This window comes from Lissotriton vulgaris, chromosome 3_1 (assembly GCF_964263255.1).
Source record: "Lissotriton vulgaris chromosome 3_1, aLisVul1.2, whole genome shotgun sequence".
Lineage (NCBI taxonomy): Eukaryota > Metazoa > Chordata > Amphibia > Caudata > Salamandridae > Lissotriton > Lissotriton vulgaris.
Genome location: NC_141689.1, coordinates 1,063,166,077 through 1,063,190,243, shown reverse-complemented (window position 1 = coordinate 1,063,190,243; position 24,167 = coordinate 1,063,166,077). Strand labels below are relative to the sequence as shown.

The following is a 24,167-nucleotide window of genomic DNA, read 5'->3' as shown; positions in this document are numbered from 1 at the left end:
AGACTAGTCTCTTGGGTGAAGATTGTTGCAGTAATGCCTGCAATGGAGGGAGTACTGGGGGTTCAGCAGGAAAGTCAGTATGAAGGGCCTTCATACCTTGCTTGAGTCGAATATACAAGAAATTGTCCAATGGAGTGCATCGCGTGTCTTTAAACATATCAGCCAAGTCCCGGAATGTGCCATTTATGTATAGGTTCCCCCATGTTGTGACGGACGCACGCAGCTGTAGCTTGTGGAAAATGGCCTCATGTAACAGTGGCATGTCTGGATGATAAACTAAGGGGAGTAAGGGAGAGTAGAAAAAGGGAAGCTCAGAGAGATTTGTAAGCCTTTGCCATGCTGAGATCGTAGCATTAACAGTGGTGTGAGTGCGTTCACGAGCATTTAAAGTCAGATACACTGCTCCCTCCACCGGTATAGGGTGTAACAGCCAGTGCTCAGCCGCAAGTTGCGGCATGTATCTAGGCTGCCTGATCCAAAAATACAGATAGTGTGCCTGTGCGCAAATGTAATAGAGCTCAAAATCTGGAATGCCGAATCCACCTGTCGCATAAGGTCTTGTGAGGACTGACCATTTTAGTCTGGCACGTTTGCCTCCCCTCACCAATCTGCACATCTCCGACTGGAGGGATGCAAAGAAATGTCTCCCAGGAGAATATGGAATATTTAAAAACAGATACAGTAGTTGAGGCAGGATCACCATCTTGATCAAGGACGCTCTTCCTGCCATAGATATCGGGAGCGTTATCCAGCGGTCAATCCTATCAGTGATACTCGACAGTGCCACTCCATAGCCGCATAAGTTTGTTTTTGGTGATCTTGATTCCCAGATATCGCAAGTCCTCCTCACACCATTCCAATGGATAGTCCAGTGGAAAAACGTGTCACTGCCTCAGTGAGCGGGAAGAAACAGGACTTTCCCCAATTAATTTGGACGCCGGACAGATGACCAAAGGTTACGAACTCCCTCAGAATGGCATTTAAGTTATTTTGCGGATCTCGGATGTATAGGGTAATGTCATCCGCATACATTGAAATTAGTATCTGTCTCATATTGCATTGCACGGCTAGGGCATTATAGCGCTGTCGCAGTCGTGCCACTAGTGGTTCAGTCGCGAGAGCAAACAAGAGCGAAGATAGTGGGGACCCCTTACGTCTGCCTCTGGTAATCAAAAATTTCTGGGACAGTTGTCCATTGATCAGCACTTTAGCTCCTGGCTGATGGTATAAAAGGTGTATCCAGGACAAGAATAAGGGGGGGAAGCCCATACGCTTCATTATTCCGAGGAGGTATGTCCACTCGAGAGAGTCAAAGGCTTTTGTTGCGTCTAGAAAAATTGCCGCTAACGGCAAATCGGGGGCAACATTATGCATCAATGTAAAGAGAGTCCGCAGATTATGAGAGGTTGACCTACAGGGGACGAATCTGGATTGGTCCCGTAAGATCAGATGTTCTAACAGAAGGCTAACTCGGTTGGCAAGGAGTTTAGCTAGAATCTTAGCGTCACAGTTGAGGAGGGAAAGTGGCCGGAACGACCCACACAAGTGAGCCGGTTTGTCCGGTTTTAGTAATGAGATGATAATCGCTTCCCTCATGGAGACAGGGAGAGACCCCACGTCCAATGCTTCCTCATATACTTCACGGAGGATTGGGGCCAGCAAATCAATATACGTTTTATAAAATTCGACGGGTAGTCCGTCCACCCCGGTGGCTTTTCCCAACTGGAGGCCCATTATGGCCTCGCGCAGCACGTCCAGGACAAAGGGTGCACAGAGAAATGCACGGTGTGCATCGCTTAGCCAACCGAGTGTCACGTCGCCAGGTAATCGTCCAGGTCCAAGCTTGGTGAGCCAGAGGAGGTGTAGAGAACCTCATAGTGGCTGGTGAAGTCATCAAGGATGCTCGCAGTGTCGCAGTGGCGCGTTCCGTCTGGACCTTCTATTTCCAGCACATAGTTAGAGTGAGGTGGACGTCGTATCACGTCCGCCAATGCTTTGCCAGGGCGCTCCCCCTCACCGTAGCGTCGGGCCCGTCACTGTTTGCCCCTGAAACGCATTTCGCTCTGTGTCTCCTCCATGTATTCATTGAGCGTGGACCTAAACTTCTCTTGTGTTTCCCCATCCGGTGTGCGCATCAGCGTGGCTTACAATGCCTGCAGTTCGCGTTCCAATCTAGACTTTGTGTTAAGGATATCTTTAAGGACTCCAGAACCCTTTGAGATGCAGAACCCCCGAATAGTAACTTTAAAGGCCTCTCAGATTGTTTCAACACTCTGAACCGACCCCTTGTTTTGTGCAAAAAAGTCCTGTATTTCCTCACGTAGTTCCTCCTGGAAGACTATGTCTGTGAGCTTGCGCGCATTGAGTCGCCATGCGCTGGGCGGCAAGTTGAAGTCGGCATATGAGAAAGCAATCCATACAGGGGCATGGTCAGAGTACGTCCGTGCTAGGTGACGCGCTGTGCACAGTGTAGGGCCAAGTCCTCGAAAGACCAGCCAAAAATCTATTCCTGCCCACGTGGCAGCATAAGCCGTAAAGCATGTGCCTTCCATTTCTGTGGGATGCATGTGTCTCCAAGCGTCTATTAGTTGGTTATCCACTATGATGTTGTTGAGCATTAAGCTAGCCCTAGTACAATGATGTGGGGCAGGATGTGAACTGTCCAAGGTTGGTGCATATGTGACATTGAAGTCTCCCCCCCATATAATATGAGTTGACCTGACGCGGCGCACTTCCTCCCAGAGGGAAGAAAAAAAGTCTGGGGCGTCTATATTCGGCCCATAGCAACACACCAATGTAACCGATTACATACCCAGGCGTCCCCACATCATGCAATATCGTCCCTGGTCATCGCTAGATGACCCTACCAAGTGAAAGAGGATTTGTTTCTTGATTAATATTGCAGTTTCCCTAGCATACGTGGAGCATGAGGAGAATGTACGGTTTGCAGCCCAGCGGGAAGCAAAGGTGGTGGGTTTATGAGGCGAGAATTGCGTTTCTGGCAACATTGCTATGTGAATGTGGTGCCTATCCAGGTATGCCAATATTTGCCTTTTTTTCCTAGGGTCTCCAAGCCCCCTGACATTCCACGTAAGAACATTCAATTTTGTGTCTGAACTGTTAGCCATGTGACCGTGAAAAGAGTACAGGTGCTGACATACTGTGTGATAAGTGTGTACCAATCGACTGGAAGTACAAGAAACATTTCCGTGTGTCAAAATCACTCAGGTATAGCGGAACCCAAACAGTGAACAACCCATACTCTCCCCAAGTCCCTCCCTCCTCCCACTGAAGCAACCCCAACTCGCCAGTATAGGACACCCTCCCTTCCCTCCCTTCCCCTTTAGTACAACCAAGACTAAGAAGAAGCCTTGCCCTCTCTTGTGGCAAGGTATTTGGGGGGGAACATCTTTTGGGGGTCATCTAGGCAGCATCACGAACCACTTCGCACCCTCGGAGCCTAAGCAGAAAAACCTGCAACTCCAGCGGGTTTGTGGGGGGCCCGGCGAGGTATCTGCAAGCAGCCCAGAGGGATCCCCATACATAATAGCATATATTTCAAACAGCGGAAGTCTCAATCTAGAATGACTGTCCTCACAGGAGCCAGTGATGAGGTTAGACCAAGCATAGATCAGGGCATCTTACTGTTCGTCTCCATCTGCACCCTCCATAGGCGATTGGCGTCCCCCGTCTTCGCCCTCCGCAGGTCGAACTGTTTGTCGCAGATGTTTAAGAAACTCTTCCACTTGTTGCAGCTTTGTGAAGAAGCACTGTCGACCTTGATGGGTGACTCGTAGTTGTGCCGGGTAAAGGAGAGCATAGTCAATTTGGGCCTTGCGTAGCTTTGCCTTGACATCAAGAAATTTTCGTCGTTCCTCCTGAACCAGGGGTGTAAAATCTGGGACCATAGTGAAGGAGTTGCCCTCATAGGACAGTGACTGTTTGCCGCGAGCAGCCCGTTGTGCAACATCCCGGTCCCTATAGTTCAGAAGTCTGGCAATTATAGGCCTTGGTGCGGTGCCCGGCTTGGTCCTAGGGGCCAGCGACCTATGTGCACGTTCAACAATGAATTGGGGGGAAAAAGCTTCCGATCCAACCGCAGCCAGCAGCAACTTCTCAACATATTCCTCCATGCAACCAGTGTTCGTTGACTCTGGAATACCTATAATACGTATGTTGTTTCGTCGGCTTCTCGCTTCTAAATCCTCATTCTTGGAGGCTATAACTCGGAGTAAATTATCCATACGAGATAGTTGCGAAGTGTGCCTGGCCGTCACGTCGTCCGAGTCCGGTATGCGTCGCTCCGCTTCCGCTAGGCGCTCCTCGTGAACATCCATTTTATGGACGATAGCGTCCATGCGGGAGGACATCCTTTCGACTTTACCCGCTATCGTTGCAAATCCCTGTCGCACCTCCCGTAAGATATCCTACATCTCCAGAGGTTGTCCGCCGCGGTGCCAGCCGGCTCAGTAGTGTTCGATTGGGCATCAAAAGTGATCTTGGGTTGACGCGCATCAGTCTTGCCCATGGTGGTGTCTAGCCTGGCCCAGTGTGCAGCGTCTGAAAGGCGATGTGCGGGGCTGATGTCCGATCAGCTATGGCGGTGCCCGCGAGGCCTCCGATCTACGATGCCTTTGGGCAATGGGTTAAACAGTCTGCTGCAGATAGGTCCAGGCAGGCCCCGCCGTGCTCGGCGCTGCAACAGGTGCAGCAATGGGGACCTAGGTACAAGCAATGCCTCTTACACTGCAATAGGGGTCTCTCTCGTGCACCTCAATTAGGAAGTCCACAAGTCTGTAGTATGGTGCTATGGGGCATGCATGTAGTCAAGCAGATGCTCGCCTCGTGCCGGTAGCGGTGAGGAGCAGTGGCGTCTAAGGGCCTGAGGGCCGCTCCAGTCGCACCGAGGGGCTCAGGGGAAATCTAGTTAGATGAGCTTCACAGTTCTTGTGCGCGGTGCACAGCGCCCACAGCGGGGCCCGCGTGGTGCAGAGAGGCAGAGGAAGAAGGGGGGGAGGCCGCCCACCAGCCCCTGGCCAGCAGTGGTGTTAGAAGGCCCGGAGGATTTGCGGGGACTTTAAGTACCCCCCCGCCTACCTGTAGTCCTGGAGTGCTCTGTCTCCTCCGCGATACTCCGCTGGGCCCGGGGGGGGGGTCTCACAGATGACGCGGCAGCGGCCGCCGACCCCCGGGACACGACACAAGTCAGCTAGGGTGGTCCAGGTGTTAGGCCATTTCGCGCTAGGCCCGGCTCCTCCTACAACGTCGCGGCCTCGCTGTGATGTTCCTGCCTGCAGGCAAGCAGAGCGGGCTCCGCAGCTAGATACCGCTCCAAATTGTTGGGCGGATTACAGCAGGATCGCTGCTCCAATCAGGCTAGGGCTCGCAGGGCCAGGTCCGTGGGTCTTCCTGAGCAAATGCTGCCGTTGGGGGCCACTGGGGATGCATATTTGGAGGAGAAATGCAGGATATCGGTCGCCAGGCGGCGAGAGCCTCACTCAGCAGCGGCCATTCGCCAGTGCGCCACCTAGCGCCTTCCGACAACTCCATCCTTCCCTCAGTTCAAATAGGGTTAAGGGCATAGCACAGCGGGAAGTGGCATTGGTAGCCCACAATTTGAGCTACAGGTGTGTTTTAATCAAGGAAGTGTGGCTGCTCTGATTCTCCTGGATCTCTCAGTGGGCTTCTGCCACTGTGTGTTGCACGTTGCTAGGGAGGTTACAGGAGGTTGGAGCCTGAGAACAAGAACTGGGATGGATGTGTCCCTTTTTAATGGACTGTTACCAGATTCTTGTCATCTGCCACTAAAGTATTTGTGTAGTTTCTCTGTGCCCCTCATCGAATTCTACTTTATTTAACCTGTATATGGCTTCACTTTCTAACCTCATTAGAATGTTCCATCTTTCCTGTATGTGTTATGCCTACGGTCATTTGTTGATTCTCGGGTTGAATGAAAACACTAATATGGCCCAAAAAATGTTCAACTGGGCCTTAGTGGCTGGCTGGATGTCTAGAAAACTCCTGAAGCTAAACTCAGAAGGAAAAAGGTAATGGTACTGGGCAGTCCTCCCTTCATCTATTGTTTGGGTTGGTTGTCAAAAAGATAACCCAAGGATAACCTTACTATGGCTGTCAGAAATCTGGAGGCAGTGTTCAATGTTTAGCTGCCCTTCAGAACACAGGTTGTTAAGGTGGCTGCTGCCTGATTTTACCACCTTGGCATTTTAAGGAATATCTTATCTTTTCTCCACGAAAAACCTATGTATCTTATCGTCCTAGCAGTAGCTGGCAACCTGTGCCTATGTGCACACAATTGAATGCCTGTGCATTTGTTTAAAAATCCTCCATGATAGAGGTTCCTGTTCATCAAACAGTTTTTTTCCAGGTACATGCCTACAAGGACTTAGTGCCCTTATGGAAAAACTTTTTAAGGTTCCAGCGATTTGGAAATACCATCAGGGTAGTAGGGCTTTTGACTTCTTACAGCCTGATTCATCATTCTCCCGTTTTGCGAGCCCCTAATAGCGATTCATAGCGAATCGCTATTAAGGTCTCGCAAAACGGGATTCATGTAGAAATTGCATAAAGAAATGCGATTCCTACATATTCCTTATTTGCGATTAGCAAATTGCTAATCGCAAATAAGGAATAACTCACCATTCATTCCTATGGGCCAAAAGGCCCATAGGAATGAATGGGGAGTATTCCTTATTTGCGATTAGCAATTTGCTAATCGCAAATAAGATAGCAATTTGAAGGGTGCCAGGGGTGTCCAAAGGACACCCTGTAGCACCCCTCAAATGAAATTTTACACATGTGTTGCACACACACATGTCCAAAGGACATGTGTGTGTGTAACATGCATCTCAGAAAAATGCATTTAAATGCATTTTTCTGAGTTTTCGCAATTTACCACGAGGTCAGACCTCGCTGTAAATTTCGGCCAGAAATTGCGAATTCGCAAAATAAAATTCGATGATGAATTGCATTTAAGGAATCTCAAATAGAGATTCCTTAAATGTAATTCCTCGCAAAATTGCGAGATCGCAAATAGCGATTTTTACATTTGGGATGCTGAATCCCAAATGCAAAAATCGCACTCGCAAAGGGCGAGATTCTCAGAATCTGGCCCTTTGCGAGTGCAATTTTGTTTGATGAATCGGGCGGTTAGTGGCTACTGCATGGAATACTCTACCACTGGAACTTTGATGACTTCCTACTCAGCTAGAACTTCAGATAGAACTTATGAGGAAACTCAAAACATTATAGTTTAAGCTCTGAAGGAGTCATGTAAGCTGCAGTGGTGCCAAGATGCCTTTCAGTATTCATGTGCTTTATGAGTTGAATACATGCATAATAATATAAAATAAATATGTAGGTCAAAAAATACCAATGGAAGCATATCTTTTCGTCACGATGTTTCCCAGCAGGGCACAGAATTATCTCACAATTTCTGCAGTGCCACAATAAGGTTTTCATGTTGAACATATCCCTAAAACACATGGGGCGCGATTCACATAACTAACTTAAGACAAAATCATAAACTTACTACCATTTTGGTATTCACAGAAGGCACTTACTCATGTTGGTATTCACAGAAGTCACTTACTCATAAAAAGTCCTAACTTTACTACTCCTAGATTGAGAAAAATCCTAACTTTAAGACTTTCGGTATTCACAGAAGGCATTTAGGAGTCCTAAAGTTAGGACTCCTAACTTCTGTGAATACCGAAATGAGTAAGTGCCTTCTGTGAATACCGAAATGAGTAAGTGCCTTCTGTGAATACCAAAATGAGTAATTGCCTTCTGTGAATACCAAAATGGTAGTAAGTTTAGGATTTTGTCTTAAGTTAGTTCTGTGAATCGGGCCCATGCAGATAAAACAACATATACCCTAATATAAACTGATCTTGGATTACAGGATTTCATAATTCAACACCTTTCTTACAAACTCTTTCCGGCTTCCCAAATCCTCATCAAGCTTCTCAACAGTACAAACTCCACGCATACGGTTCTCTACAGCAATTGTCCTATCACCCAAAACTCTTTTGAGGTATCGATGCTTGGTCCCTTATCACAAAACAAGTGTTTACCACTCTTCTTTTTGCTGACTACAAGGCAAATGTTGCAAATTTATAGTATATTTTCTTTGGGTACAATACTAGAATATAGTGTTTTGAAGGTTGAGGCAATTAACTTTCCCACCACTCTTTTTAACTGGGTCACCACTTATTCCCCAAATAACTCTACTACTTTAAAAGATCAAATAGATAAAATCAGCCTTGTCAAATGCCCATTGGGGGGCATACGCCTAAACAGGACAGGAATAACTCATGAAGAAACACTTGCCTGAAGTGCACTCCGTGCAGAAATTTAAATGGTGCAAGGCAACATTTGGTCTTACTGGGGACGAATTTTAGTGTTCATGAGGTCCTTATCCCACTCACTGTCACTCAGCTCAGTACTTCCATCATGGTACCATTGACATTCTATTGTTAATGCTACAGTTGGACATATTGTACAGATCTCCCTATACAGTGAGATCAGTGGATGCCCAAGATTCCGCAATGAAATGAACTCAGGGAATATAGCTAGGTCCTGCGGTCTATCTTCTATATAAGAGTGGCCGCTTGAAACACTCTGGTGTACAGCAGAAATTGCCCACCATGCAAGTGATACTGCGTTCAAGCATTTTCAAGGCCATCATTTTCTGTCCATTATAAAAATCACCCATCATCAGACAGCCACCATTCAACCTGCAAAATATAGTCACTGCCACATATAGGCCCATGTTTATGTAGAACTCATAAAACACAGCAAATACAGTTGCTGTGGTGTGTATAAGGGTGAGAGCAGAACAGCACCATATCTACTAAGTTGTGGCACTTTTTTGCTCTCCCCTGCTCTGGCGCTATTTTGGCTGCCATGCACCAAAGCAGACAATCTTCCACCAAAGTGCAAGGGTGTTTGTGTTGTGGGAAGTGTGAGAAGTTGGCCTGATATATGATGTTCACTAGTTCTAGTGATCACCTTGTATCAGTCCAAACAACCCTTATGGTGATTGGTTGTAAGTCAACCTTATAGACCAGCTATCCTAGTAGCGTGGACAAAAGCAGTCTTTAGGCTAAACTGAATGGCATGTGAAGCCAGCTGTTTTACCACATATTACCCCTTGAATACCAAGTGAAAGGACACCACACAGGTTGTTATGAAAATAAACAGATATTTATTAACTAACATACACCTCTGAACTCTTTATGAGGTCAGAGGGCTAAGCACATGACAATACTCAAAAGGAAATACGAGTTCGCACAATATTTACAAGTGCGCCTTAGGGGCACGACAAACAGTATACTCAAAACAATGGAATGCGAGGAAGGAAAGTACTGTAAGGAGATCCAGAGGCTGGAGGACCGCTGGGACTACGCTACAAACTAGGTAAGTAAGGAGCAGGAGGCCCACAGGGCTCATGTGCAGAGTGTGAACTCTCACGCGGGATGCGTACCAACGTCTATGGATCTTACAGTTTAGAAAGTTACGGATTCCGGACGAACCCGGCTGGATGGAGGGAAAACAACAGTGGACCTGGACACTAGGATAGTGTACACAGGCTTCAGCACCTAGAAGCTTTAGTTACCTAACCCACAGGCTGCGGGTGCATAGGGCTGAAGTTGCGTCGGGTTTGCTTCGTTGATCCTGGTGATGCCTGAAACAAGAAGTTGCTGGCAGGCAGCCAGATGGAGGAGTCCGGTGGTTCCAAGGGTGGAACTTAGAAGAAGGAGTCCTGAAAGGTAAGGGGACCGAGTCTCGGTCACTAGCCAGTGACGGTGCTGGAACCAGGAGGGAACCAGATGCTGTTGCCGCAGTCAGGTGAGGGAAGGGTCGCTTCTCTCTGTAGCTGCGCGGACCAGGAGCTGCTCTTCATGACCAGGCTGGAGGCACGCGCTGTCCCACGTAGTCTGTGCTGATGGCGGTGTCGGATCGTTGATCTGGACAACAGGCCTTGGCTAATGCAAGCCATGCGGTGGAACAAAGATGGCGTCTGGTGCGGACCAGGAGGGTCCGGGGTGCTTCTCGATCACAGGGAAGCAAGGGTCAGTCTGGGGGACCAGACCAGCAGTGTTGGTTTCGTCGGATCGTCGTCTCAGAGGTCACGAGCCAGCCGGCAAGTGACCAGACAACAGGACAAGCAGCAACCAGGCAAAAGGGCCCCACGCAGATCTCGTGGATGCTGGGGGGCTGGTCTTTGGTGCAGGAGCTGCGTCGATGTGGGACTTCTCAGACCCCAAACACTCACTCGAGGATCCCTCGGTGGACGTCCTGGAAGCGCTGTGCAGGTTTCTCAAGACGGCCGTCTCCACGTTGCTCGTCGCACCCACGGGTCCCAGCTGTGCTGTGGATGTGGGTAGAGGTCAGAGAGGTCTGGAGGTCTGGGTCTTGTCGAGCTGGGTCGTCGGATTCCGGGATGGAAGGACTCTGCAGCAAACTTCACAGGAGCTTGATGGTGCCTGCGAAGCAGGATGGTCACTCCCTGACCATAGGGGAGATTCTTCAGTCTTCTGGAATCAGGAGGTCGGAGGTCAAGAGTTTCTTCGTGGAAGTTGTCAAGATTAATCTGAGTTGGAATGGGACCAGCTCCTACCTTTATCCTGCTAAAGGGGGCTGCACTACGACTAGGTCCCTCCTCTGGGTGGGACCAGGAAGATGGGTGGTTACACCCCCTTTCCTTTGTCCGGTCTTGCGCCAGCTCTGGGGCTGGAGTGCCCCAGGAACTGGTTTAGATCGGCATATGCACAGGGACACCTTGTGTGCCCCAGGCATGTCTCATTCCTTTGAGTCATGCCCTACCTAATACACAAAATCCTGTCTGGGGTGGTGCTAACACCTCCCAAGGCAGGAAACCCTTTGTCCAAGCCTCCCTCGCTGGAAGGACTCCCAGCAGCAGGAGGTCAGACTTGTGTCTGTGGTGGCAGCATCCATTTTGTGATGCTGAGGCTCGAGTTAACTTTAACCGGGGTTCACAGTTACACACATGTCGTGTCCCTCTACATGGGTGGAATGCTAACCCTGTCGCCAGAATTGGCGAGGGGTTAGTATTCCAATTCGTATGACACCTTACTCGACATGTTTTGATAATGCTATGCCAAAGTTAGCATTTGACCGCGAGGTTCATAATGCACTTAAGAGTATATGGTATAGCGTTATCATGGAACAGCTATTAGGACTTGGTTCCGCAAGCTGCAAACGGGCTCAGCTCATGCCAGAGCACTATCTCACATAATTCCAAGCACTCTGCCTTCAGGATTGATAAGGCCTGCCATAGGAGTGACTGATAGGAATATATGTGTCCATTTTAGGGTTAGATATAGGAATACTATATCTAAAGCAAAGGGTGATTACACCACCTTGCCCCAGCTGTCGTGCAGCCAGTTGTGTCAGATTTGGACGGCCAGCCAGGGGTGGCATAATACATGCTGCAGCCCCTGTTAGGCCCTGGGTACACCTATGCCCTGGATACCTAAGGTATGCTATACAGGGACTGATAAGGTGGCCCAGTACCAATTGGTAAATGCACCTAAGGTACATGCTTGTCAATTTAGAGAGAGAACAGCTAGGCTGTGGGTCTGATTAGCAGGCCCACAGCCAGGGAAAGTCGTAAACCAGTGAAGCAAAAAGCAAAAAAATAGGGGGTGACCATAGGATTACAGACCCTACTCTCCTACAGGAAGCATAGCAATATCTTAGAAACAGTACTTCAGCAGTACAACATGTCACAATTTAGACTATGTTGTATACAGAATATAGCAAATGGACATTAAAATGTCCATGTACACGCTATTCTGATTCACCCAAATGGTATAATTGATATGGCATGAATGAGAGAAAATCACCTATAATAACTAAGTCTGCTTCTTTTCACAATTTAGTCCAATCCTATAGAGACAATATAATACAAATGCATTACTAATTGTCCTCAAAATACGCTTGCTCAATGCACACTTACTATTAATGTTCCAAGATTGTAACCATGACAACTACCTGCCAAATATCAACACGTAACACTATTTTATTGACACAGTCCAACAACAAAACAGTATCCAATGAATATCTCTTACTATAATTTCATATATAAACCCATTACAGAACAGCATTGACATATTTTATCTTCAACCACCAACACAAAACATTTTAAACCTACCTCTATATCCTCCACAAAAAATACCTGTCCAAACATTACTAGCAACCTTACAACATGTAGCTTTTCAGCACACAATTACCTAATATACCTTCATTGGTGACTTTAACATTGACATTAGGAAACAAACACCTGAAGCAATGAAATCACGATCCTCTGTGTAATATTATTTAGATACACAAAGTATGCAGTAAAATCTTACTGGCTGCCAACCCATATTAGACCAATGTCCATACACACATCACTTCCACACTTTGGCATACTTGAATCATAATACCGTAGCCTGAACCATTGTGGATACCAGTAACCTAACATTATCACATTCCAGTCTTCAAAACCAAAACTGCGCAATAAACAATACATTCTTTAATTATCTATATGCAGTCCAAATGTACAACACATACAAAAAACTTCTTACAGCACTAATTCTGAAAACAAAATATTGCCCAAAATAATGCTACTTTTGTCACTTACAGATGCTGTCCTTGCTGAGCCTGCTTGATGCTACAGAAAGTGAAAATAATCCAAATCAAGTGCAAGTTAAAGTCAACGTCATAAAATGCTCAAGAAAAACAAATTACAAAAATGCTAAAGGTGAAAGTAAAGTACTCTATCATCTGGCACTTGCAGACACAACAGCTGCAATAAAAGCGACGTGCTACAATGAAGAAATATACAGTCACACTAAACCATCCTATGGCCTTCTCATTTCGAATTTTATTCTAAACATAAACACCATGGTTATCACAAAACGAACTAAGGTAAGCAGAGTAACGCCACTAAGAATACCACCTAATATGCAATACCAAGCGGAGCAACTATTAGGTCCTCCACCCCTACCAATGTCACCACTGAAAACAGCAAAGATTTCAACCATCAAAACTCTTCTAAGTGTTGCTGGAATTGTTCAAGAGGTAAATGTAACTCATGCAACACTATTCAATACATTTGCATATGGCACTCATTACCAAAAGTCAACATGTAATTAATAGTTTGCTTACTTTCAGATCCGCCCCACACGTTTGGTACATATCAATGGACAACCAACAGAAGTCAAAACAATTAAAATACAAGACGCAACAGATTCCATTAAAGTTTCATTATGGAGAGAAGCTGCCCATCCAGATTTCTCACTAGGAGATTATTTGCTAATGTCAAATGTTACAGTCTCCCAATTTAATGGAGAAAACATATTAAATACTACAAGAATCAGTCGTCTAAAGGTATCCAACCACAAATACTGTGTATACTGTGCACATACCATGACCACAATTTACATAGTAACACTTTCTTACTTTTATTTTTCATTGTAATCAACAGGTGACAGCGGTACCACCAGAAACTCTACAAATCGAAATTGTAGGACTAGAAAACAGACAAGCAACAAGCTTAACAATTACAACGAGACAACTTGAAAGCGACACCTTACAATCAATGGACATAAATACGGATATTTTACTAAACTTCTTGCTAATTGAACCAAATACAGAAAAACTTGAAGACTTACTTGCAAATAAATTACCTGTAAAATGTGAAATTGTTTTCTGCAATGGAAAAATCCAAGAAATATCCAAAGTCTCACCTAACTACAAATATTTCAGAACATCCTCTTCATGAGCTATTTCTGCAAATGTAGCTTTACAGAAAATACTGCACACATTGTCTACCATTTGTCTACATTGTTCATAAAAAGAAACTACAGTCAATTTTTTTTTAAATAAAAACTTTTATAATCTAGCTATCACACTTTAGAAAAAATACTTTATTTATCATTTTCAGACAATAAACAACAAACATACCACAGTGTCAGTTGAAAGCATTCTCTGCATGGTATACAATACATCATATAGCAGTTGCACATATTAATATCCTTGTGTGCGGACCGGCGTAATGTACATACAGTTACACAGTTCCTTAGCGTAGCCCACCCTCCCAACTCAGCATTCCCCCTTTCCAGGGTCGATCCATAGGTCACTGTAAAGCTATCACACTTTGACTCAATTTCCAGTACACGAAAGCCAACATGATTTGTATTGCCAATTGTTGTTCCATAATGTTTTCAGTATTTAACATTTTTGCCATTTCTAACATGGCCATAGAGGTGAATAGTCTGGTTTACAGCCCCTGTGACAAGCACAAATCTTTATGGAACGCTTTGACTTGAGATGATAGAGGAAAGTTAATCAATATGGTGTTTATAACTTGATACATTTGATCACTACTTATAAAGTCAGAATAAGTCTATGAGCATGGACCTGTGTCTATCTAATTTGCATAGACCCACAGTTGAATCTCTGGCCCACAGCCTTATCCTGCAACTATTTTTATGTAACTGCACCATTACTTGCATAGTAAGCACATGTGCTACTCAGATACTCTCACTGGTTATTTGAAGGTAGTTAATTCCATGAATGACCCCATTTAAAAGAGTTCTTGTTACACTGTGTGTCACCTGTCGAGAAGGTACGCGGACCACCTAAAAAACAGCTGGCGTAGTACTATTTAGGATTCCCGAAAAAAGGCAATTTTCTGTAAAGAAAACAGTTTGAAAGTTTGGACTCAAGAGTTAATAAAAATGATGACAATATTTTTTTTTCTGACATAGGCAATGGAGAGCATTCCAGCGGAGAGGATACTGAAAGTGAAATGGATGAAAACACAAGTGCTTTCAGCATGTTGCAATTCTCAGAGGAACCAGAAAAAGAATGTTTGTCTTCAGGTTTGTGACAATAAAAGCTATGAATTAAAAATTGCATTCTAGCAAAAAATGATTTAAGTTCTACACTATTTCACTCACTGTTTTGTTTTTCCTCCCTCTTTTTTATCTTTTCTTAAATGTTGAAGTTCACATATTGGTGCATTATACAGTAAAAATCTGAAACTGAAGTCCATTGTGCATTTATGCCTGTTTGTGTAGGGATAACAATTGGAAGCAGTGTGAGATGTATTGCACATGATAGTTACTAGGTGAGATGAAGACCACCTTAGAATGTTTCCCCTGATAGATTTTGTCAGGTCAAACCTGTCAAAAACTAAGATGTCGAAAATGCCTGGCAGCACGTCATGCAGTGCCAGGGTATGCTCCAATTTTGAGGTCTAAATGTGTCATAGCTGTTATTTATCACACCTGTTAAATTACGAAATACTGTGCATTGTTTTTAACAGATGTAATAAACATGATCTACCCCTCTGAGGGCCATAGCCAATATATGTATAAATTACTGTTTTCATTTTTTGGGACATGAATTGTTATTTGACATGCAATGAGTTTATCAGGCTACCTTCTAATCACTGTCACAACTGGGACAATCCGCTTAAATTGTGAGCGAAAGGACCATATTTACATCCTTTAAATGCTTATTTTTCTGGCTGTCTTACTTCTGCAATCGTTTATTGTCACAATAGACAGATCCTAAGAACTGTGGGCCTGTTTCACAAAGACAAACGTACTCTTTTGTATAAGTTTACGATGGCTATGCACAAAGGTATTTTGCTAGCAGTATCTTTACAAATGTGGAGTCTCAGCACATAATAAAATAGGACTGTCCTATCTTTTATATGCAGAAACTCATGCTCCATCAATGAAACGCCTTCCCAAGTCAGAGTAATGCAAGGCGGCAATTTGTGCTACCTTGTGTTACTCTGGATTTACTAAGTGCAAGGTGGCTTTACGTGTCTTAGCAAATCTCACTTAAGCTATTGCGTTGCCTTGCTTTTCCTTGGGTGATACAAGGGCAAGGAATGGTTTAGTAATCGGGCCCTTTGTCACCAGTTTTTATTTTATGTCGACTACTTCCTGCCTCCTCTTTTCAATTATTATGTTATACTACATAATGAAGAAACTCAAGATAGTTAAATGGCTAGCAAACATTTCACCATATCCCCACCATGCAAAGTGCCAACATATGTAGTCTAGTGGGCTCTCTTACAGAGGGCACCTCCTTGTGATATATCTGGGTGCTTAATCGGGAAGCTGGCACCTCACACTGTCTTACACATGACAATTCTGAGAACTTGAGAAAACCAAAAGTATTTGCTGCAAAGACAACAGTCAATATTAGTGTCTCCGTATTATTGTTCCCCAACAGAAAGTTACTTATTTGCTGGTCTTAGTGGCCAGACATTTAAGCAATGCATGTCTCTTGCACCTTAAAGGAAGTACAACCTCCTGTGGTAGCCATAATGTTGATGGTCCATATCCCTGTTACAGATAAACTAGCTAGGGAATCTCATAACTCCACTATATGCCAGGATTGTAAATGGCAAATGCTTTCCTAATTCACGAACCTCTAGAACTATTGATCAGAAAAATAACACCATTATGACAGTATTAACTGGATTGCGGTATTGGCCAAGTCAAGACTGAAAAGGCAAATAACCAACCTTCGGTTACTGTCATATCTGCCTAAATCACACCTGAGCAAGTGACTAAAAAACCTGTTCTTGAAATGTAGTCCCCCAAGATACCTATATTATGGAAGGTTTCTGTTCTTACCCGCACCATGCCTTGGAGAGCGGGCATCCAATTTTAAAAAGAGAGATGGTATTGAACAAATATCAATACCTTCTAATACAAAAAGTTAACCCTCCGGAGAGCTAGCTGTCAGTTAGGGTTAGAGGTGACTAACAGAATAGTCATACAAGACAATGATACAGGATGGTTGCAGAGCAACAGGCATTTGTGGAGCATGACAACTTGACTTGCAAGAGGTGTGTAGTCTCTCTCTAAATCTTCTTGTCATTTGTTGGCAAGGAGTGGAGTCAATGCATCTGGGTTGCTACTAAGTCTAACATTTGTTATGGCCTTCTAGGTAATATGAAGTAACACAACTCATGCCAATGTCTATAACACAAACCATTTTAAAGCTTCTTGTGGCTTGTAATGAGGGGCAGATCAAATCACTGGCAGCAGGATGCTTATGTGCAAACAACTCTCTTTGGTCACTAGAAAGTTGAGTTGCTTGAAATGTTTCTATGGTCATATACACATATTTTGGTGGAGCTACGAGGAGGACATTTTGTTGGATTATGTTTCGATGGGACTTGTGCTCAGCTTTTGATGTATAAGGTGTCATCTCAGATGAATACATTTATGTTTTATAGGGGAGAGACTCTCCCAAATGTGTTTGGCAGTGTGTAGGAGGGCTCCAAAATTAGGCCAAGTGCTTTGGAATCATTAATCTTTAGAGATGTTGACATGACGGTTTTCTTTGTACAGAAAGTTTCCCAGTGCAGCAGATGACTTGTGCAGTTAGGGACAGGTGAACTTTAGAATGTGAATGGCCAACCATTCCTGAATGCTGAGACTTTAAACGTCATTATTAGTACATATATGTACACTCATATAGAAGGAGCACTATGTGAGCAGTAAGAATAAAACCATAGTAACCAACAGTATTTTCAAACTATCTTCCAAAATAAAACAGTAGAATTCTTATTCACAGACTAAGCATTATTCTTTATTTTTCTCTTGTGGAAATTAAGGTGAACACAGCCTACGTGTTTTGTCCCATAAGCACTGGGACTTCTTCAGGGCTGATAAAAATACATAAAATATAACAGTGTAAATGTTAAAAACACTACTACTGTAAACACTACAGAAGACAAAACTAACATTTGACAAACAAACTTGAAAACCTATGCTTACAAAAATGTACAGTCCATTTTTAGGGACACAGATTTCATCAACCAGATATATTTCTTTTTTTGTGACCCTAATTGTAACCCAGATAAGCACCATGTATAATTCCATTATATGATAAGTTAGCAAAGGATTCAATTTATATTTCATATTCATGTACTTCCAATGGCGCCTTTCTATTCTTAATCACACAATAAAGTACATTTCTTGAATATTTGATCATATTGTTAACTTGACGGTTGAAGAATTCCACCAAAAGGAAAAATGAACATTTTGAACAATTCTAAATTCCATAAATACAATAGTTTTATAAAAAGATTTTTTCCTTTTACCCTAACTAGACATTTATATTGCACCCTGATCCCAATTTCCTCTTTCGTAGGCACTCCCAATTTCATAATGTTATAAATCCCATATAAAAGTGATTAAAACCAACATCATAAACTTTAAATTCATAAAATGTATGCTATTAATAAGGAAATACCCCGATAGGTTTAGCTGACATCTCACAATAAAGTCAGTAAAATTTTATGAATAATGTAATTTCTCACCTAATTATATCTCTCCATAAATTATGTACAATTTCCATCCATTCTTGTGTGAATGAAAATGTGTATAGGAGTTAAAATCCTGCAGTGCAATTGTTGGATCTACTAAACACAAAGTATTATTCCTTCATTTGCAAAAGACCATATTCCGCTTATGTTTTTATTAAATAACTGCAATCTGAAGCGCTCTAAACATTGCACAAAAGTGAATGTAATCATTTAAGTGAATTATAACTGTTCGAGGCATATGGGCTGCAGATGGTACATTATGAATAGATCGCCATCTGGTGTTGGGCTCGGATGATTGCACTTTGTTTTTCTCTTGGAGAGTCTTTTGTATCTTGGTGACTCCTCCCTTGGTTGGTAGTGCGCATGGGCATCGGCTCCATCCTTAGATTGTTTTTTTCCGCCATCGGGTTCGGATGAAGATCGAGACGCTCCAGATCAACTTCAGAAGAAAGTGATTTTTCGGCGCGTATTCCCTTTCCAATTCGACGGTATTGTTATCGAACGCGTTCATTTCCATTCTGACGCGTTACAAATTCAAAATAGAAGAGAAAAACTTGGATCTACGTCGAAGAACAGGAGGCCTTTCTCGACGCAGTCAAGCCCGGAGTCCATGGAAAGGACTCCATTCAAAAAATGTCCAACGTGTGGTGCTAAGTTCCCACACAAGGACCTACACGAGGTGTGCAACCTCTGTCTATCGCCTGAACACGAATCCAGGGACTGCGAAGCCTGTGCAGCATTCTCCTCCAAGCTAACGATTAGAAATCGTCGAGCTCGAAGACACGAGGTTTCCAGAATGCAGGCGGAAGCGATCCCGGAGCTGTTCGGAGACGAACAAATCGAGGAAGAAGAGGACCAGTTGGGGTCGGAAGGGGACCAGTCGGAGGTTGAAGAACTCATCGAGCAACAAACCGTGAGTGATGACGTCCCCTTACCGAAAAACCGACCCCGTGCGGTAACGACCCCGCCCTCGGGCCCGGTCAAACCGCTGAAAAAAGTTTCCGACGCCCCGCCCTCGGGCCCGGCAACGAAACCGAAACTGAAACCGAAACACTCGGACTCCCACCATGTCGGATCCGAGAAAAGGGCGACATCGACTTCGGCACCGAGGCTACATACAAAGGAGAGCTCGGTATCGAAACATTCCATGTCGAAACATAAATATGACTTATCGCCCAAGATACACTCGATACCAAGAAAGTCGGAATCGAGCAGACATTCGGTGTCGAAAACAACAAGATCTGACGATCGAAAACAAAAGCACCTCTCGGAACCAGGACCCTCGGTGCCGATTCAGGAGCAACAGACAGATCCCAAACAAAAGATCTTGTTTATTGATCCACAAACTGGGAAAGTGGTCACGAAGAAGAGAAAGAGTGAACAGTCAGAAGATAAATCTCTTCCTTCAAAAAAGAGAACAATGGGGACGAATATAACTCCTCCTGCTTCTCCTCGTCCTAGAGTCACACCCTCTTCTCCTATTCCTCACAATAGGCCAAATATTCCTACACCTTCCACACCAAGACCAGCTACACCTCAGTCAGATGTAGACAGTGATCTAGGGGAGGGAGAACCTCAAGGGGATGACAAAACTATCCCAGATGAGGAAGACCCATGGGAAAATTATGATGTAGGGTCAGATGAGGACAACGACCCAGAGCTATATCCCTCAAAGCCCTCACCACCTGATGATAACACAGGTTTTGTGCAGCTCATTAATAGGGCAGCAAAATATCACAAACTAGATATGCATACAGAACCTCAAATAGAGGATTTCTTGTTAGAGACTCTACCTAATGCACAGAGAACATCAGGTACTCTTCCTATGTTGAAGGGTCTTCTTAGTCACACAGAGGAAATATTCGAAAACCCAGTGAGAGCCAGGGTGTTAAACCCAAGAATCGATAAAAAATACAAAGCGGCTCCAAAGGACCCAATATTTATTAGAGGGCATGTACCTCTAGACTCGCTGGTGGTCTCAAACGCTCGTAAAAGAGCAAACTCATTATCTACAGGAGAGGCTCCTCCACCAGATAAAGAGTCGAAGTTAATAGATGCATCAGGCAAAAGAGTGGCATCACAGGCAGCGAATAGCTGGCGTATAGCCAATACACAAGCACTACTCGCACGTTACGACAGGGCACATTACGATGAGTTAGAAAAACTTCTCACACATCTCCCAAAAGAACATCAGAAGAGGGCAGATCAATTAATACAGGAAGGTAAAATAATAACCAATACTTCCATTAAGTGTGCATTAGACGCAGCAGACACTGCAGCAAGGTCTATTAACACTAGTGTCATGCTAAGAAGGCATGCATGGCTTAGAATCTCAGGATTCAAACAAGAAGTACAAACAGCCCTACTGAACAAACCATTTGATCAGAAGACATTGTTTGGTTCAAGCACAGACGAGACATTAGAAAAAATGAAGAAAGATACGGAAACGGCTAAGTCAATGGGAGCATTGCAACAGCCAACACACAGAGGTTCCTTTCGTAGATCCACCTATAGAGGGGGCTCAAAGAACACAGGAACGAATCAGCAATCCACATCTTTCACACCAACATCACCCAGAGGTAATTCAAGAGGCAGTTACAGAGGTAACAACAATAAGGGTAGAGGATGCGGAAATAATAACAACCGCAACGCCTCAACACCAAAACAGTGACTTCATAGAACTCCCCCCAGACCACATAACACTGGTCGGGGGACGTCTATCACAGTTCCTACCTGTCTGGGAAAACATCACGTCAGACAAGTGGGTGAGACAAATTATCCAACATGGTTATTGCCTAGAACTCACAGCTACCCCACCAAACATCCCCCCAAACAGCGTCCAATGAGTCAAGATCATCTGACATTGTTAAGAGAAGAAGTTCTAGCACTTCTACAAAAGCATGCAATAGAGAAGGTCCCAAAAGATCAACAAGGAACAGGAGTATACTCTCTATACTTCCTGATCCCCAAAAAGGACGGGTCCCTAAGACCAATATTAGACCTCAGACCTCTCAATGCTTACATAAATTCAGAGCATTTCCACATGGTCACGCTCCAACAAGTACTCCCTTTACTGAAGAAAGGGGACTTTCTTTCTACACTGGATCTAAAAGACGCTTACTTTCATATCCCAATTCACAAAGCCCAAAGAAAATACCTAAGGTTTGTGTTAGAAGGACAACACTATCAGTTCAAAGTCCTTCCGTTCGGTGTCACAACAGCACCAAGAGTTTTCACAAAATGCCTAGCTGTGGTGGCAGCACACCTAAGAAGACAACAAATACATGTCTTCCCATACTTGGACGATTGGCTAGTAAAGGCCAAGTCAAAGGAAGAATGTCTTCACAACACACAGAAGACAATTCAATTGCTGCACCACCTAGGGTTCACGGTGAACTACAAAAAATCACACCTGCAACCAAACCAGATTCAGCAATACCTGGGGGTTACAGTAGACACAGAAAAGGCAATAGCATACCCCAACCCAATCAGAGTACAGACAATGGTCGGGTTAATACAAAGATTTCAACCACAACACTCACTACCAGCACAAGTGTTTATGCAACTATTAGGCATGATGTCCTCCTGCATACTGCTAATACCACATGCCAGACTACAAATGCGTCCACTACAAGAGTGTCTAGCGACACAGTGGAATCAGGCTCAAGGTCAGATTACAGATCTGGTGTTGGTAAACGACCGGACGTATCGCTCTCTGAAGTGGTGGAACACAGAAAACATTTCCAAGGGACGGTCGTTCCTAGAGCCAATTCCACAAGTGATAATAACAGCGGACGCATCGCTCTCCGGATGGGGAGCGCATATGGACAGATACACAGTACAGGGGAAGTGTAGTGTGCAGCAAAAGAAACTGCACATCAACTACCTAGAACTATTAGCAATATTTCTAGCACTAAAAGCTTTCCAAATGCAAATAACAGGCAAAGCAGTCCTGATCAGAACAGACAACATGACTGCAATGTATTATATTCAAAAACAGGGGGGGACACACTCTCTCCAACTGTCCAGACTAGCACAGGACATATGGAGATGGGCCATTCCTCAAAAGATCTACCTGTTAGCGGAACACCTACCAGGAGTTCAAAATCAAATAGCAGACATCCTAAGCAGACAGTCAGAACAAGTACACGAATGGGAGCTGCACGACCAAATACTACAGCCATTCTTCCAAAAATGGGGGCAACCAGAGATAGATCTGTTTGCCAATCATCAGAACGCAAAATGCAAAGAATTTGCATCCAGGTACCCACACCAAAGGTCCCAGGGCAATGCACTGTGGATAAATTGGTCCAACAAATTTGCTTACGCGTTCCCTCCTCTACCACTAATTCCATTACTGGTTCGGAAACTGCAGCAACACTCAATGACAATGATACTAGTGGCACCCACGTGGGCAAGACAGCCGTGGTTCACCACGCTGCTACAACTCTCACAAGTACCACATCAAAAGCTAAGGTTATTACCCATGCATCTTACACAGAACCATGGAGAAATAATGCACCCAGATCCCAAACAACTGAACCTAGCGATCTGGCTCCTGAGGTCATAGAGTTTGGGTATTTAGATTTACCACCAGAATGCATGGAAATCATTAAACAAGCAAGACGTCCTACCACCAGAGCATGCTATGCAGCAAAATGGAAGAGGTTTGCTATACACTGTAACAGTAAGCACATCAACCCTCTGGACGCATCCACTAAACAAATCATTTGCTATTTATTACACTTACAGCAATGTAACCTAGCATATACCTCTATCAGAGTTCATCTCGCAGCCATAGCGGCGTACCTACAAAACAGGCAACATCTGTCACTGTTTAAAGTACCAGCAATTAAAGCTTTCATGGAAGGACTCAAAAGAGTCATTCCACCAAGAAGACCACCTTCCCCAGTCTGGAATCTCAACATAGTGCTTACCAGACTAATGGGGCCACCCTTTGAACCTATGCATAGGTGTGAAATACAATTCCTCACATGGAAGGTGGCCTTCCTCATAGCTATCACGTCACTTAGAAGAGTAAGTGAACTGCAGGCTTTTACGATTCAAGAACCATTTATGCAGCTACACCAAAATAAAGTGGTTCTTAGAACAAACCCAAAATTCTTACCGAAGGTTATTTCAGCATTCCACATCAATCAGTCAGTGGAATTACCGGTTTTCTTTCCAAAACCACAAACAGTAGCTGAAAGAGCCCTACATACACTGGATGTTAGAAGGGCCATATTGTACTATATAGAAAGAACACAAACTTTCAGAAAGACAAAACAGCTATTTGTTGCGTTTTCTCCCACACATAAAGGCAATCCCATCTCCAAAGCGGGCATTGCCAGATGGATTGTAAAATGCATTCAAATATGCTACTTAAAGGCAAAGAGAACATTAACTGTTCCTCCTAGAGCTCACTCTACACGTAAACTAGGAGCATCTATGGCATTTCTGGGAAACATTCCACTAGATGACATATGCAAAGCGGCTACCTGGGTTACACCGCACACCTTCACAAAACACTATTGTGTAGATGTGCACACAACACAACAAGCTAGAGTGGGACAAGCAGTATTAAAAACATTGTTTCAGACAGTTGCAACAGACACGGGCGACCACCGCTAGGGAGAGAACTGCTGTATAGTCTATTCATAATGTACCATCTGCAGCCCATATGCCTCGAACGGAATATGCTACTTACCAGTATGCATCTGTTCTTGGCATAGAGGGCTGCAGAGTGGTACATGCCCTCCCAGCCTCCCCGGAA

General features: G+C 44.3%; 2 protein-coding genes across 2 annotated transcripts in view; both read left to right on the top strand.

Annotated features, from left to right (window-relative positions):
• Window positions 1–24,167, top strand: part of RIGI (RNA sensor RIG-I) — an 818,172-nt gene that overhangs the window by 341,611 nt on the left and 452,394 nt on the right. The window contains exon 5 of the mRNA XM_086961483.1: window positions 14,802–14,915. Coding sequence (XP_086817609.1) covers window positions 14,802–14,915 — 114 coding nt within the window. The remainder of the gene's footprint in view (window positions 1–14,801; window positions 14,916–24,167) is intronic.
• LOC147727395 (uncharacterized) lies at window positions 8,575–13,887 on the top strand. Its single transcript, XM_086961484.1, has 4 exons — window positions 8,575–8,981; window positions 11,726–13,110; window positions 13,204–13,419; window positions 13,517–13,887. The coding sequence occupies exons 2-4, from the start codon at window positions 12,673–12,675 to the stop codon at window positions 13,811–13,813; spliced, it is 951 nt and encodes a 316-aa protein (XP_086817610.1). The 5' UTR covers window positions 8,575–8,981; window positions 11,726–12,672; the 3' UTR covers window positions 13,814–13,887.